General features: G+C 32.9%; 2 protein-coding genes across 2 annotated transcripts in view; one reads left to right on the top strand and one right to left on the bottom strand.

Moving 5' to 3' along the window:
* Window positions 1–17,953, bottom strand: part of LOC123698106 (SET domain-containing protein SmydA-8) — a 542,384-nt gene that overhangs the window by 328,819 nt on the left and 195,612 nt on the right. The gene's annotated exons all lie outside the window — the stretch shown is intronic.
* On the top strand, window positions 763–2,356 carry LOC123698117. The gene has a single exon (XM_045644714.1). The coding sequence runs from the start codon at window positions 844–846 to the stop codon at window positions 2,068–2,070; it is 1,227 nt and encodes a 408-aa protein (XP_045500670.1). The 5' UTR covers window positions 763–843; the 3' UTR covers window positions 2,071–2,356.

Raw genomic sequence — 17,953 nt, 5'->3', positions numbered from 1 at the left:
TAACATTTGTGACTCCAAATCGTCCACTTGTTATAGTTAAGTAATTAAATAAGTTTAATTTTAATTTTATTTTATTTCTTTTTTTTTAAAAAAGTCAAATCGCTCCCGCAAAGTTTAACTGGCGCAGCCGGTAGGATAGCCATATAAGGTCTGCATGTCTAGAGGTCTTCAAAATTAGCCCTAGAACATTGCTATAAAGGCCGTGCTATCCTAAAAGAACCGAAAAATAAATTTGTTAAACGACCACGACGAGGACATGGGATCGACGATCGGTTGGTGAGTAAAACTTTTTGCCATCCTTTCTGATATATTCCTATATCCTTTTCACGAGAGTGTAATTTTGACTTTTAATTATTTTTTTTAACTGTTATTTTGGGATTGAACGTCTCTCATTATAACGGATCTGGTTTTAATATGAAATTCTATTAAATCAGTAATTAGTTATAACTTATACAATAAGGAATATCGTATTTAATTCTAAGAATTGTCTTGCATAAAACTCTGCACAGACTAATTAGCTATAGAATGTAACTTAAATAAAAGTTTTACATAAGAAAAGTAAATGAATTTTTGCATAAAGAAATATTAATATTAATTGATTTAAATGATCTCAAAATTGATCGTAATTCAATTAATAAATTTTATATTTTATATGTGATTCACTTTACTTCAAGTTTAATTTTTATAGTAATTGATAACATATAATTTTTATTCTGCTATATTTTAATAATTTTTATTATATTGTGTTTTAATTGATTTCTGTGTGTGTGTGATTTTTATAATTCGAAATTATTGTAATTGGTTAAAGACTTCAGAACTTTAATTACTCTGTACTTATTTAACATGGAAAGCGTAAACGTAATAACAATTCCGAGTGATATGTTAAAGCTTATTCCTCTTTTTGGTGGAGACAAAAGAATTTTGAATTTATTCTTTCGAAAATGTGAATATATAATTAATAAATTTAGAGGGCATGAAGAACAGAATATATACGTTTTACATGCCATAACTAGTAGATTAATAGGCGATGCCGCCGCGTTATTATCGGAGCGCGAAGACATTAATACTTGGCCCGCTTTAAAGGAATTACTAGAACAGCATTTTGGTGATCCGCGTAGTGAGGATTGCATAAAAATATCTCTCGAGTCCTGTAAAATTAAATCCGGCGAAAGTTACCTTGAATTTTGTAATAGGATACAGAATATTCGATCATTATTAATATCGAAGGTAAATTTATCGGTAGATATGGAAATTAAACGCGCGAAAATTGCGATTTATAATCATACAGCCCTGAACGTTTTCTTATATAATTTGCCCGAAAGCATGGTGCGTATTGTAAGACTGAAATCACCTAGTACATTAGAACAGGCTTTAGAAATCGTTTTAGAAGAAGTTAATTTTCACGAGCAATACCAATCGCGCAATCGTATCCACAATAATACAACGCTGCCGAGGCAAACGCCTAACGTTACGGTGCCCCAATTTTTACAAAATAATCCTCAACAAAGATTTAATTTTGGGATACCAAATGTACCTCAAAATGCACAGCAGGCAAAATTTGGTTTTAAATTTACACCTCAACAACCATTTAATAATAACCCACAGTTCGGGTATAGGCCTTCATTCAATCAAAATCCACAATTTGGTTATAGGCCAACATTTAATCAAAACCCACAATTTGGTTATAGGCCTCCTCAAACTTTTGGTATAACGCCACAGAATTTTGGTCAAAGACCTCCTCAAAATAACCACTTTGAGACTACTGACGTTTCCATGAGGACAGCACCCCCTCGACCACAAAATATAACTCAGCCAGGTTTTAGAGTGAACGAAACCGACTTACATAATGACAATTATTACTATAACTACAATCCTTACGACTATACGAATTACTATAGCTATAATCCTTACGACTATACCAATTACTATGGCTGTAATCCTTACGATACGAATTGCGAATACGATGAGAATGAGATTTATACACCCACTGACGATACTCAAGACATTAATGTGCTTCCGTCTGATAAAAAAAATTTTCAAACGAAAGCCTCTACCAAGAAAAAATCGTAGAATCAAATTGCGATCCAAATCTGAAATTGCCACATATTTATATTTCTGAAATTAATTCCAAATTTGTGATTGATAATGGGAAGCAAAATTTAAACGCGGACGCTTTATCTAAAATTAGGGTTAACGCTACGCATTCCGATAACGAAAGCGAATCTATGGTTGTTAATATAGGCGATAGAGACAATAGGCCAAGAACGCGTAACGACTCTAGTACAATTACTATATCAGAACGCGATTCTAGTGAAACGATATCTATTCCCGACTCTGAAACTCTAACGGCGATGAGTTCTCCTAGAACATGTGATTACCCAGTCAGGTCACCATCTATAACGTCGAAATCGGATACAGTTCATTCAGCTAATATAGTAGAATCGTCCGGTATACCTATATTACATGAAGCAATAGACACAAAACCAAATCAAATTTTAGTATATACGTGGTTTAAGAACGAAATGCAAGTTCACGACCTTTCACGTGAAAAGCAAAAGGTTTTAGAAGTTTTCTTGCCTACTAATAAGCCGGATCTAGTAAAACAATTTTTAAAAGAGTATATTAAACCAAAAGTTAAGTATTTCATTTATTTCGAAGATGATGAACATCGCAAACAGTTCACTAGCATTGTCATAGAATTATTTAGAAAGGATACAGTATTGCTATTTGAATGTACGGAGCGTGTAGTTTTTATAGAAGATGAGAAGGAACAAAAGGCTATTATAATAAAACACCATCAAGGCAAAACGTGTCACCGCGGTATTAAAGAGACTCTAGCAAGTATACGTAGAAATTATTTTTGGCACAATATGCAGGAAACTATTTCAGCCCTTATTAATGCTTGTGAAACGTGTTCTAAAATGAAGTATGATCGTAATCCCTTTAAACCCATTTTACAGTTAACTCAAACACAAGACGCGCCGTTCCAAGAAATATTTATTGATATTTTTCAGATAGAAGGAAATTATTACTTAACTGTTATCGACGCATTTAGTAAGTTAGGTCAAGCCATTCCAATAGACAATAGATCAACGGCAGAAGTAGTGCGTGCACTCATGAAGTATTTTTCGTTTTACGGCACTCCTAGAAAGATTAGTTCAGATCCCGGTAGTGAATTTAATAATGAGCTAATGAAAGAATTTTTGAATTTACATAAAATTGAGCTTCATATCGGCTCACCTAATAATCCTAATTCAATGGGATTAATTGAGCGTTTACATTCGACCATTAGTGAAATTTATAGATGTGCGAAATACGAAGAGAAATGCACGGATGCAGCATCAGTAATGATGTATTCAATTATTGCCTATAATAGTTCAATTCATTCAGTTACGGGCTTAACCCCTTTTGAAGTCGTATTTGGTCACACGGATTCAGGTAGCTTATTTAACGCAGATTTCGAGAAGCATTATGTACAGCAATTGGTTAAGGACCATGCAAAATGTTTAAAGGTTCTATATAAACATTTAGCAGATAAAATGATCGAAACTAAGCAAAAAGTAAAGGATAGGAGAGGTGGTGAAGATCAAATCAGTCTCCCATCAGGAAAAATTATATTTGCGAAAGACGTTAATAAGCGAAAAAGCAAGGATAAGCCGCGATTCCATAAAGCTAAGGTTATAGGACAAGGTTCAAGGAACGTTATACCGATAGAGATTGGTAAAAGGAAGACTAAGGTCCCTATTAAAAATGTAAAACGCCCTCCGCGTTGTGGTGTTGGCTGATAGTGATGAGGTCCGCGCTGGAAACTTCAACTACAACCTCTTAAACATAACCTGAAATTTAGACTATAGTGACGCAATGAGATACGATAAACTTACACCTAAACTTGAAAACGATCAAACTATCATTAGAAATAAAATTACTTTAATATATAAAATCCTCTATAGTTTTATCAATTCTACTGAAGTCTTAAATCAAAATTCTAATATATTAGATAAGCGTTTAAAAATTGTAGAATCTATGATTAAGGAATTAGCATCTAAGGATAATCATTGGGTTTATACTACTTATGTTGTAAGCCTTTTAAATTTATTTGTAAGTAACTTTCGTACTATTTTTATAAAATTAGGGGAAGTAGAGACTGCTCTAGCATTTAGTAAAGTATCCATACTACATCAAAGCATTATTAATTCTACAGAGTTGTTGCAACATTTAGTTCTTATATCTCAAACTGAAAGTTTAGTGTTTAAAGCGAGTGAGGCAAATTTAGTAAAACTAGAAGAAACTATTAATGTTAAATCATATATTAAACAAAACCAGATTACGTTCATAATGGAGGTTTCAATTACAGATAATTATACTTATAACTATTACAAATTATACTCTATACCTATGTACCGTGCTTCCGATAGTAAAACCCTTTCCATTTTTCCTAAATATCCTTACCTGTTGGCAAAGGGGATGCAATACTTACCGATCGTAAAACCGTGCCGATCGCTCGCTGCTGGAGAACAATTTCTATGCGATGAACGAAATCAAACGCCTTATCCTGAAAATACTTGCATAGAACAACTGCTTAAATTTGAAGGAAACCCAATGCACTGCGAACAACAGCTAATCAATATAGAGAATGTAAGAATTCAAAGAATCACATCTATAAGTTGGATACTTTTCTCACAATACAGAAATACTCTGACTCAAATTTGCAATGGTGATGGCAGCAAATATCCTGTCGTGGGCACATACATAATGACCATCGACGAACCATGTAGCATCGAGATCCAGAATATAACGATTCGCCCTCACTAAGTAATCACTGAGAATGATCCTGTAGAACGAACAAAAATTATAGTTTTGCCGCAATTACCTGTGAATAGAACTCCAACATTATCCAGTACTCGTGTACTCAATATGCGAGGAATCAACTTGAACAAAGTTAAATATATGTCAACGATATTAAAGCAATCAGTGTTCAGTGATAGTGAAATGGTTAACAGTGAAAGAAACTTTAGATTCAGTGCTACTTTAGGCTATACGTCTCTATTTTTAATCTTTGTACTTGTAATTCTATTTTTACTTTACTTACTTCGTTATAAGATATTAAAATATGTAATGTGTCTGCGAAATCATCGGATAGTTATTAAAAATGAACAAACCGATAATTTCGCACTTAAGGAGGGAGGAGTTACGCATCCACCCCAACCCTCTGTGTTAGGTTGAGCAATAGCCTTCCGCTGGCCTCAGCAAGACCACCGGAGAGTTCTTGCAATTTAACATAAGCATTCCACATAATGGAAAACATTTGTTTCGCAATAAGGTATCGCTTGTATCATTGCATGTAATTCTGGCATTAACATTTGTGACTCCAAATCGTCCACTTGTTATAGTTAAGTAATTAAATAAGTTTAATTTTAATTTTATTTTATTTCTTTTTTTTTAAAAAAGTCAAATCGCTCCCGCAAAGTTTAACTACCTAATGATTAATATTTACAAACATTTTGTTTATGTATAATCACAAAACTTAAGTAGAGTCGACTTGTTTATCTTCATTTATATTATGGAGCTTTTTGGGTCGAATAAATCAGTTCTGATATATTTTTAGATACAAGTTTTAAAACTTTAGTATTTAGTATCTAGTGTACTATTTTATATGTGGTAAATATTATCTACTAGCTGTGCTCCGCGGTTTTACCCGCAGTGCTCCGCACCTGTTGGTCTTTATAGCGAGATGATATATTATTATAGCCTATAGCATTCCTCGATTAATGGGCTATCTAACACCGAAATAATTTTTCAAATCGGACCAGTAATTCCCGAGATTAGCGCGTTCAAACAAACAAACTCTTCAGCTTTATAATATTAGTAGGTATAGATATAGTTTGACGTAATTGATCTCGCTTTGAATACATAAAGAACTTTTATTTTAATTGTCAATTAAAATTGAATAAATTCGAATTTTGTTGTATACAATTTTCTACTTCCACAATTATTTTAATTCATTGTTTTATGAGCTTTTAATGCAAACTACGTTCATGTTTTTACATCATGCGCGGTTCACATTCACAGGTAATATCTAGTACCTAATATATTAAACCAGCAAGTCCAGTTAAACCCATACCTTATACTGTTAAAGACTCATAATATTTCAACAGGACATCATGTCATTGTCCACAAATCACAGACTATAAAAACCGCAGATCCTTTTAAAACGATTTATTGTGTTAACGATCGTGGCGTGTTTTACGATTCATTTATTTCAATGTGATGTCTTCATGCGGATGGTGAGCAATCTGGACGCAATTTGAGGGAGTTGTGATTGCAATTAAATTATGTTCTTTGATTTGATGGATGATTGAGGGGTAGTTATTTTTAGTTGAGCTGTTTTGCGTTTCATGTTGGGACGATGATTTCTGTAGAAGAACTTTTGTTAATACCTAAAGTAGAATGAAAAGAGACCAATTTGCTATTTAAGTATGTATACTTCATAGTTTAGAATGTAGATAATAAACTAATATTGCATTCATGAACTTTCATAGGTCAAATACCTACAGACTTGTGTCTGAACCAAACTGTAAACAGTCACACTCGTTTCCTATAAAAGCTTTTCACTTTTGATACCTAGTATCTAAGATATGAAGTAGTATAATAAGTACCTAGGTATGTATTGGTGCATTTGGTACTTATACCTATACTTTTAAGTAGGGATGTAACGATACCGATACCGATACCGATATATCGGCCGATATATCGGTATCGCCGATAACAAAACAACCGATACCGATATCAAGCAATTAAAAAACCGCGCCCAATGAACGATGCGGGAGGTCGCCCGCGCGTGCGCACTTTATTTTCTGAAAAAACTCTACCAATAGTAAACTTTTATTAGGTATCTACTGATTGTATGTGTATTACTTAAAGTTTAACTGACTTTGTAAAATAATAATCCATACTAATATTATAAATGCGAAAGTAACTCTGTCTGTCTGTCTGTCTGTTACTCAATCACGCTTTAACTACAGAACCAATTTGCATGAAATTTGGTATAGAGATATTTTGATACCCGAGAAAGGACATAGGATAGGTTTTATCCCGGAAATCCTACGGGAACAGGTTTTTCTTTGAAAACGCGGGCGAAGCCGCGGGCGGAAAGCTAGTACTAAAATAAATGGTTTTGTTGTTTTTTGATTTGGCATTTTTATTTAAAAGAATACGATAAACAGTTGAGTCTCTGTTAAATGTTGGTAACTTTTTATGCATAATTCAGTATTTATTTTTCTACCAAGCCATCGATATCGGTATCGGTATCGCCGATACATTACTACAAATATCGGTATCGGTATCGTATCGGCAAAATCATGTATCGTTACATCCCTACTTTTAAGTATTCTGTGCTAAAGGTTGGAAAATTATAAGAGCAAGGGTGTGCACTGAGTATTTATACTATGGTATTACAGTAGACATGTTACCAATTAACCGGTACCTAGCACTCAATAATATTTTTTTTTACATTGACTCTATTTCGCACTCTACATAATAATATATTCATACTGTAAAGTTGTACCTACCTCGTTTGTAATTCTAGCTAACATCGATCATCTTTGATTTAAAAATAAAGTCATTTGCATTTATGAGCTATTATTTATTCATTCAGTTTGTGAAACCACAAAAATAAAAATAAATAGTTATGTAACGATGTGTTTTATTATACCTTAAAACCTTATTTTGCTGCTAACAGCCGATTAAATACTGTTAATTAAATAATTATATAGTGATAAATCATGAAAGATTTGCGATTTTGTCGCACACAGGAAACCATTTAAAGGTTAAACATCTCTTCCGCAGTGTTTAATGAGAGGAAAGAAAGTGTCGTATAATCAATAACGCGTGTTTATTTAAGCGTAATCTTGTTATAGGAAGTGGATAGTTAATTGATTGTAAACACTTTTAACGGGACGTGCGCTTTATAGTCCAAAGGTTGGCGACATTTGAGATCTTCTCGTGTGTACCTAATACCAGAATTGTTCTTAGCTTATGTGTTCTTACCTTTAATCACATATTATACAATATGGGTAGATTACTAAATAATCCAACTAGCTGTTTGTCTATCACATATTTTTTATAGACGTCTGTCTATATAACTGAATTAGTGAATTGACATACATAACTAAATTATAGGTATACATACTAGGTTACCGCTCGCGGCTTCGCCCGCGCAGTCAAAGAAAAACCCGCATAGTTCCGGTTCCTGTGGGATTTCCGGGATTGCGTCATTTTCCCGGGATAAAAAGTAGCCTATGTCCTTTCTCGGGTATCAAAATATCTCCATGCCAAATTTCATGAAAATTGGTTCAGTAGTTTAGGCGTGATTGAGTAATAGACAGACAGAGTTACTTTCGCATTTATAATATTAGTATGGATATTTATTTATGGGGATATTGCTAACTTTCACTTTCATAGGAAACTGGCACCAAATGGGTTGTTATTTTCAAAATAATGCATTATCTGGAGATGAATGTGTCAGGATTACAAAGAAAAATAGATAATTAATTAGGATTAGGATTTTTCAATGTATTATTTTTCTTCAGGAAAAAGATTGCTACCGCAGCTCCTATCTGTTCGGGACGCTGTTCATCTAAAACCCTTTGCTCAACCTTATGGCCAATAAAGTGTTGCCAAACATTTGTTCTCCCTATATTAAACATAATAAATTCAGCCCAACTATCGTAGGCGTACAGTTCTGTAAGGCATACTGCTGATAAACTGACAAGCGACATCCGTTACTCCATGGACTGTGGGAAAAGTAGACAGGTGTCACTTATCGCCTTATAAAACGCCACCAAAGACTGAACCAACATCCCCCACACGAAAATCAACCTTAAAACAACCCAGCAAACTCCAAATTCAATCGGCGACAGTTTAGATAAATGATGTCAAATGAATCGCTAAGAGCAACGAAATATCAATACCATCATAAAATACTATTGAAATGTCCGTCTTAGTATGACATTAATTTGAATAAACGGATGAATAAATTCAGAAGCCAATTAAGAGGCTTTAGTTTTTTAGTTAGGAACATCTTGTGGACTATTTATCGTTAAATAGCTTCATTACTGATAAAATACTTCGATATGTGCAACATGTTGAGTATTTATACACTAGATGAATTAACCGAAAACATGTCAAAGGCAAAGGCACCTTCATATAAAATGTCTTTTATATGAAGGTGCTCTGACAAACAGAAGCATTGCTTGTAGATATTTGATTAAAATAGAATTAATATAAATACTATGCCTTTAGCAAAACCAACGTATCAAATAACCATAAAATTATAATTACCCTTTACCCTATTTCATTTTTTTTGCGTAAGAAACCTTATAAATACGAGATCATATCCTAACCACTTCCAGATTTCGCGCGCGTGTAAGTTACCCAAAATTATGGATAAAAAATTACCCTATTAAGTTGCATAAAGCCACATAACTGCTTTATCAGATTTGGCAAAAAATACATTGAGGGGTGTAGCGGATACTATAGTACATTTTTCAGGCTTCCTATATAAAATCTTATTTATCAATGAAGCTAATTAAAATATGTTTATGATAATGACGTGTTTATTCGACTATAGTCTAGGATCTTGGTTTACAAACACTTTTTTATTAGTCACGTCAAAATAAATTAATTTTGCTCTTATATATAATACTTGACGTTGGAGGCGTATAATTTGAGTTTATTTCATACATGTTGTTTTATTCATACGTCCTACATTTTTAATTCAGTTCACAAAATATTAATACACTTATCTGCATTCTTTAATATAGGTAATAAAGTTCAGTTTTACTGTTTTAACTAATCGGCCCTATACTGCTATAGTTTGTAGTAAGTAGTTATCCCATATTATTTATTTCAATAATATCGTACTTACCTGTCGTACTTAATGTAAGTACGATATTTTTGAAACAAATTGGTTCGATTTATGCTAGCGTGTCGTTTTTTACATTACGTTAAAAGTAGAGTAATCTCTACCTATCAAAAATTACAAATCTTTTTTTCTCAAAGCATCTTTTGTAATTGACCAGACTACTATTACGCAAGTTTAGTTACCCCTCTCACAATAAGTACATATCTTTAAAATATTACTAAAATATCCAACTGGTATCATGGCCATTTGTAGGTATAATACAAAAGATCTCTTTTCCTCCAGATCCTAGACACGGATGAGTTCCGTTCATCTGCTTTCTTGCTGTCTGTCTTCATTTTATCCAATTTGCGCGACCCTTTCTTCTCACGTTTCTATTATGGAGATTTTAAGCTCCAGACTATCCTCAAGTATCCTGTTAACTCCTCAAGTATTAACGAATTTCGGATAGTCGTTAATTTCTTGCATTCATAGTAAAACAGCGTTTTAAGGAATTTATTTGCACAAAATATTAGGTATTAGCCTAGCTGTTACCTACATACCTACAACTGCAGTTTGGTAACCCCGAGAATAAAATTGAAAGATACGTATTTAAAATATTTTAAAATATTTTTTGACAATCGAAAAATTTCATCGAACTTACTACGATAATTACAAAATGAATATTGATTTAATTCACATTCGAATTAAACACTATCGTGTACTTGTACATCGCAATGTTTTTCATACCAACATCTCCTTAATTGAACAGTCGTGGAACAGTCTGTCGAATACTTTGTTTAAGCAATAACTGTCTACTATGAGAAATGACAATATTAATATAACATTTAACTTGACAGTTGACCTTATATTGTTTTGAAGTTTATTTTCCAACAAGAATAGGGAAGCGCGGTAAACCCCTTTAGTAAAAAAAAACAGCTTATAGGAAAAAACATAAATTTGCTATAAATATTAGTATACAAGCCAACACGTGTGGAATATCGTGGGAAGATGTTCCCTTGGGATTGTATGCAAGTGGGATATAGTTTCTTGAGCACATGCCAGCGGGACGAAAGATTTGTATGGACATAACTCTTCTAAAGATATGAAAAATGGAAAAACTCAATAACGACGTAAAAGTGACGAAGTATGTAGAATTGGCTGGACTATTGTTATCAATTAATAATGATTCGTTATTTTAACTTCGATGCATGCGAAATAAAAACGTTCTGCTAACCTTTCATATAATTTTCTTATTAAAAGTTTAAAACACTATTTAATAAAACATAAAAGAAGGTTAAACGTTTTGCAAGGTTATTTATCAGTGGTTCACTTATGCAAATAAAACTCAAGTACTATAAATAGTTATAAAAATTACTCAAAGATAAAATCATGATCTTACATAGTCACTGGTGACTCGCGTTAACTACCTACGTAGAAATAGCAATTCAACCAGATAATATTAAAGACGAGCATTAATTTAATTAATTAATATGAAGAACGAAATGCATCCTTTTCTAGGCTTTGGCATTAAATTTATCGACCAATTACTGCCACAGTAGCACTTTTTATAGTTTCATTAAGTAAAGGCATGTTTACACGAACGAGTTTTATCTTAAATTAAAATAAGTTACGGGTACAAATTGGTTCGATTTATGCTAAGTAAAGTGTGTCTCATTACGATAAAATTTACGGTAATAGCATTTAAATTTTATTACACTGTTTAACAATTGTTTCGATCAATAGTAATTCACATAAAGATTCGCTTATTACAAAACGGTAGATACTATTTGTTTCACTCCGTTAATGAAATCGTATGAATAGAGTTTTATATATTTTGTAAAATTTTTTTTTAATTAACTCTCTTTTTTATCAAGGTCAAAATAATGTTTCATATAAGTTAATAAGTTGTCCCGTTACAGCGTCCCGATTTCTAATACCTACTCAATTATCTACTCATATCCAATTCATTCATAGCTTGTGTTATAAATTGCATTATTAAATTTCTTAAACACACAAGCTTTGAAAAAAATCTCTTTTATTTAAAGCTTGCTATCGACATTTACACATAAAATATCCATTTATATCGTAGTTATTCCCGGTGAGTCTTATCTATACGTTTCTGACGTTGCTCCCATTTGATTGAATACGATCCCGCATTAAGAAGATTCGCCATCTGCCACCGTTAACTAAATCATCACTTACGACCGATTTGGACCGTGAAAGTCATTTTTAACAACCTAATTTTGTGTATTTAACAAATAATAAAACATGTTATGTTTCTGTTCATTAGTGTTACATTTTTGTGAATTGAATTCAGGATTTGATGAGTAAATTTAAAGTAGGTAATTTATAGTTATGTGTTATCTATGAATAGTACCTAAAGATCTTAGAATCTAATCAGTAGGATAAAGTTATAATTTTAAGTATTTACTTAATATTTACGTGTTTTTATTAGATGCAAATTACAATTATTTTACGATATCATAATCTTTTTTCTTCCTATCCGAATCCTATTTAGAATTTATAATAGGTTTGTAAAATTTAATATTGATATACCTAATATCTACCCACCACCTACTTGATTTGCGAAGCAGATAATAAAGGTGTACATACCTGCCTATTAAGTAGGTAGGTAGGTGCCCTACGTACTTACGGTAACTAGGTAGGTATATAAAGCAAATGATTTTATTAATCTATGCAGTTTTTATTCTATTCTATATTTATAAATAACATTAAATGAAACTGTAATGTTTTTTTACATGCTTATTTGCTTTTTTTTTCTTTATCAGTACATTTTATGATAATTGACTCCAATTGGGCAACGGACAAAAAGGTAAAGCAGTGTCCAAATCGACAAGCTTGGCCCAACCACGTGTCCTTTATAAAGGACTATTATTACCGTCAACTCGAGAAGGTAGCGGCATGCGCGTTCATAATTGTATTAATCATTCAACGCGACCGGCAGACGTCGATTTTCTTTAACAAAGTGCTCTTGTTTGTTTTTTTCGTAAGGAAGTCGAGCGAAGGTGAACCGTGGGAACGCCGGGCGGGTGCACTTCCCAAAACATCGACGCACGGCAGCGAGTCAGACGTGCGCCGGCCGGAACGAGACACAACATACACTAACCTTCAAGACTGACAGGGACGAGGGACATGACGTGTGCGCGCCAAGCGACAGCTTACAATCGCGTGATCATCTATCTACAAGAAATAATAAAACGGCAATAAAAGAAACACGAGACAACGGTAACCGTTGCGCGCGCGTGCGAGAGAGATAGAATCGGTGGCAACGACGCGCGCCGCTCGGCTTGCCGACGAATTTCAAAGATCAATGATCGATATGATAAGAGTGAGAAGTACGGCCGCTAAGTCAATATACTAAGACCGTGCGAGACAGACAGATTTCTGTAGAGTAAGAGCAAAAGAGAGCTGAATATGTGGCTCGTGACAATTTCTTTTGAGTTTGACAATAGAGGTCGCTGTTTACATTTTTAAGTGGATACGCGGTTTGTTATTGTTTAAAGATTTCAGTTTCATAATATTTAAGATTCAGTCGTCAGAGTGTAAAATGATAACAATGATGAGTTTTTAAACAAAAGATTTACATAATTCAATTTATAGATAGATAGGCATGCCGTTCGACTTCACTATATTTTTATAAAAAATGTATGCATCAATTTCATTAAATATGTATTCTAGGTATAGGTACATTTTTAAAGTAATGTTATAATATTTTTTACTAAATTATTATCTTTATTAGCACAGATGCAAATCAATTTTCACGGCAATCGTAAACAATTTTCCATGTACAGGAAAATGACGCGACACTAGCGTCACAATAACGCTTGTGAAGATCGAGAGAAACTTTTTAGTTCCGTCATTGAAAACTAGATGGCGCTAACTACTTTCATGTATAATAAATTAATAATATTAATAATATATAGAGATATTTGTAATTTATTAATTAAAATAGTGTTATCAGCCCTTGAGTACTCATAGAAAATCGAAAATCTATAAAGTTCCAATAACATATTTTGTTTGCTAATAAACAATATTTTACGGTTCTGATTAAGTAGGTATTTAGGTAATGAACGATATGAAAATAAATGCTTAGCTACCTACATCCTAGAAATAAATGAATTTTACTGAAAAAAATTTTTAAATGTCGTCTTGAATAGGTATAGGTAGGTACTTAAACTGGTTTGGTTTAAATTGATTTATATAAGTACAATAAGTCATCTCACAGAAAATACCTATCCTTAAAATTATAAAATAGAAACACCTGTCTATCACAACTAAATGTTTAGGAAATAAAGAATTTATAATTGAGAGACATAATATCACAGTAGATTACCGTAGACCATTACACACCTATTCTACAATCCATCGAACAAGATCCGTTATTAACAAAATGACGGAGCGGACTAACATTAATAATTTAGATCATAATCCGTAGCAAATAAAAAGAAACACGCTCAAGATTTTACTGACGTGATTAACATATCACAGAACTGAGATATCAAGGCATATAGAAGCCCATTTCCGCTCTACCGATGATTATCAACACGTTAATTATTAAAGAATTTAGTGGAAACTTCTCCAATATTTAATTAACGTCAATCTGCTTTCAGTTTTTAAACAGCCCAATTTAATGGTAAGTACCTACCTATGTATCTTTGGAAATACTGATATACTTAAGATATTTTTTCTTACATTAAGAATTAAAAAAGAAAATTATGTTTTCTTAATTGTATGTAAGTAAACTGTAATCTTATCTAATAAAGTTAATTTAGAACGTCTACGTCAAAGTAAACTAGAGCATAAATCGAATGCAAAAAATTCTCCCGCCTAAAACCAATCAAACTAACCACAGAAAATGCAGAAAATTACGCATCACGTTCTAATCATTCGAAATTTGAAAATGTACATTGGTAGGCGTGCGCCAACCGCGCTTGAATCGCACTTCTATTGGCCAGTCGTGAACCAATCACGGCAAGAGGCAGAGCTAGGCGTGATGCGTTTTCCCGCGCTAATAAAAGAAAAGTGCGTGATTACGGTCAGATTTTGTACATGTAATCATGTTTTGGTAATAGCAGCTGTGAATATTACCATCGTCATGATGGGAAGTGACTTGCAAAATTGCTAAATCAATTCACTTTTCTACGTCGTTTGATTAAACTTAGGTGTCACAATTAAATGTAACACTTACCTACTTAGGTAGGTACTTAGTTATGAGTGCACTGAGAAAGCGGCTTTATAAAGTAAATAATAGTATCTATTGCAGTAATTATTTTCATAACAATTTCTTATAAATCAGTCAAATCATTCAAACATCTTTCTTAAAAAAATTCTATTTACGAACCCGATTGAGTCTTATTTCTAAAACACAAATATTATCTATAAGAAGATGGAATTATTTTTTATTGAAATGTCGTCGCTAAGTACAAAGTCTAGAAATAAGTATAATTTCCCACAGATTTCAGTACCCTTTAGGAAACTCTTTTTCACTCTATATAGATTAATAAGTAACTAAATACAATTAGAAAAAAATTGTGTTCATGAAAAAAATTCTCAAAAAATCGTATCAAGCGAATCTCATCTAGAATTTCCCTAAAACCCCTTGAACACAATAGCTTGTAAAATAGGAACCCAATCTCAACCAAAAATAACAAAGAGGCACCTGTGATATAATATTTTTTGCTTGTTCAATATTATTCGTATACATTTTTTGCGAACATTGTGTTACGGATAAGCAAATATATCAGATTTATTTCAAAATGGGGGTGACAGATGATACATAGTAAGAGGTTTACCAAAAGTTTGAACTTGACCATGTTTTTTTCTAAGATCTAGTTTCTATTGGAATGTTATTTATGAAACAATTTTTTGGCCTGATATTTTTTTTAGGTTAATTTACTTAGGTACCTATCGAAAATAACCGTGGCCCTGTCGTTGATGCGGCTTGACGGAACACAGTGGGGTTTTGCTCGGCAGGAATCCGACATAACCTACGGCCCCTTACCCGGAGAACGTGAGTATCAAGACCTATCTATGCAAGATTTCCCCACTTAAAAAAAAAGATAGGTACCTATCGAAAAATTAAAAACATCGAACTTAGAGGATGGCTTCTAGCTATCTCTACATATTCAAAAATCTATTCTCAAATGCAAAAACAGATAATTATTAAATAAAATATGCCTAAATAATCGACGATGCGCGTAGGTATCGTAAATTAATTGCAAAATATAAACTCTATTAATCTGAATCACGACCTTGTTTATTGATAGGAGTCGAGATCATCAATATTTCATATACCAAACTCATTAATCCACGAACCTTCAATAAAATAATCAATTCGCTCTCGTAAAGAAACAAATAAGCGAAAATTAATTTCACCCACACTTCTTTTGAAGTGATATTAATTTATAATGATATATTAACTAGAGCCGCCTCCATCATTACGTCTCATACATCTTCGTAGAACCACATAAAAACAATGAAAACGAAAGTAAATTGAATAAATAATTAAAAAACTAAAAGGTCACCGGTTAATTTAAGCACCTTATAAGCATATTCTCGACCGCATCCATCTTGCCACGCAAATAGCTTAAGTGCCAAAAAAGCCGGTTAAGTGCCTGTCAATAATAACAAAATGAGGAACGAGCGAAAATTGCGAAATTGTAAGGAAAGTGGTTGTTTAAAACGCAAAAGGTGGGCAAAAAGTTGTGCAAAAAACGCAGCCGCAGAGCCAAGTAAGACCGTGGGAGAATCAGCCAGGTGCGGCGTACGGAAAACGAGTCGCTCGATGCATCGTGTGGTCTTATTGATTTTTAATTAACACTATAAGACCTCTGAGGTAATTATAAAAAATACGCAATGACCGCACCGTTGCTCGTGAGTCGTGTTATTATATGTAGCTGGAACCTTGTTTATTGTTGTGTATCGCTGAGAACTTTGTATTTTATTAGTTCGAATGTTCTAGATGTTTTTATCTAGGTACTATATTTTATTGTCTAGTAAAGCTATGACTAGACGTGTTGTTAGATTTCTATTTAAGATAGGGAAATGGAATAGGGAATTGGAATTATCTGTATTTAGAATAACATTTTTTGCGACATTGAACATACTTTATTACCTTGATCAAAGATATCTTCTCTACATAGAGCATCATTAAGATTATACGAACTTCGAATAGTAACGTTATATTATGTAAGTATGTTTTATATTTTTGTACTCAATAGGTAGTTACCTACAGGCTAAAGCCTCCAAATGTATTTAATTAAGCTATTTCGATTCTACCACACTTTAAATTTATTCTACATTTTTTACTATAACTTCGACATAATTTCCCCATATATTGTTTCCTCACATAGCTGCACCAATTATTCCCGCTCCAGAATGTAAACCTCCCTCAAATAGACAATAAACAAATCCCAATGTATACTTAACTCGAAATATATTCGTGTCGCAAGCAATAAAAACCATTTGTTATTGACTCGTACTGTTCAGAGGAACAAAACAAAACGCGGTATAAACAGCTTATTTTTAAACACGGCCTATAATTTACATTGCACATTGTGGGTGCACCGTTTAACAACGGGATCTCAATTTATCTAGTTTCGCGACCGGACAGTCCTGTTCGAGCCAATTATGTATTTTTATCAACTTCAGTTTTACTATTTGCGACGCACATTTACGCATGGTAACTTTTTTCATTTATTTTCATATAACGGAACGCTATTAATAGTGTGTTTGTGTTTTTTATCCGCGCTAGCCTTGGACGCTGTATTGTTTTCGTTTTTTTCATCGACACCGTGAAAACACTTGACATAAACGTTTATTATCTTTGAATTCATTTGACTTTTACACGCATTAAAATATCGATATTTATAGCTTTGCTTTTGTAAAAAAATATTATTAAGCGGCGGACGTGACTAATTTATATTGTAATTTATATCTACATATATCTTGCGTGAAAAATGACTACCGTTTATGATTTCTATGGTAATATACCTTTGAATTATTATGCTCAGGTTGTAATACGTAGACAGC

Source organism: Colias croceus, chromosome 15, assembly GCF_905220415.1.
Source record: "Colias croceus chromosome 15, ilColCroc2.1".
NCBI classification, from domain to species: Eukaryota; Metazoa; Arthropoda; class Insecta; order Lepidoptera; family Pieridae; genus Colias; species Colias croceus.
Note: the sequence above shows the minus strand (reverse complement) of the source record. Positions and strands in the feature narration are given on the sequence as shown.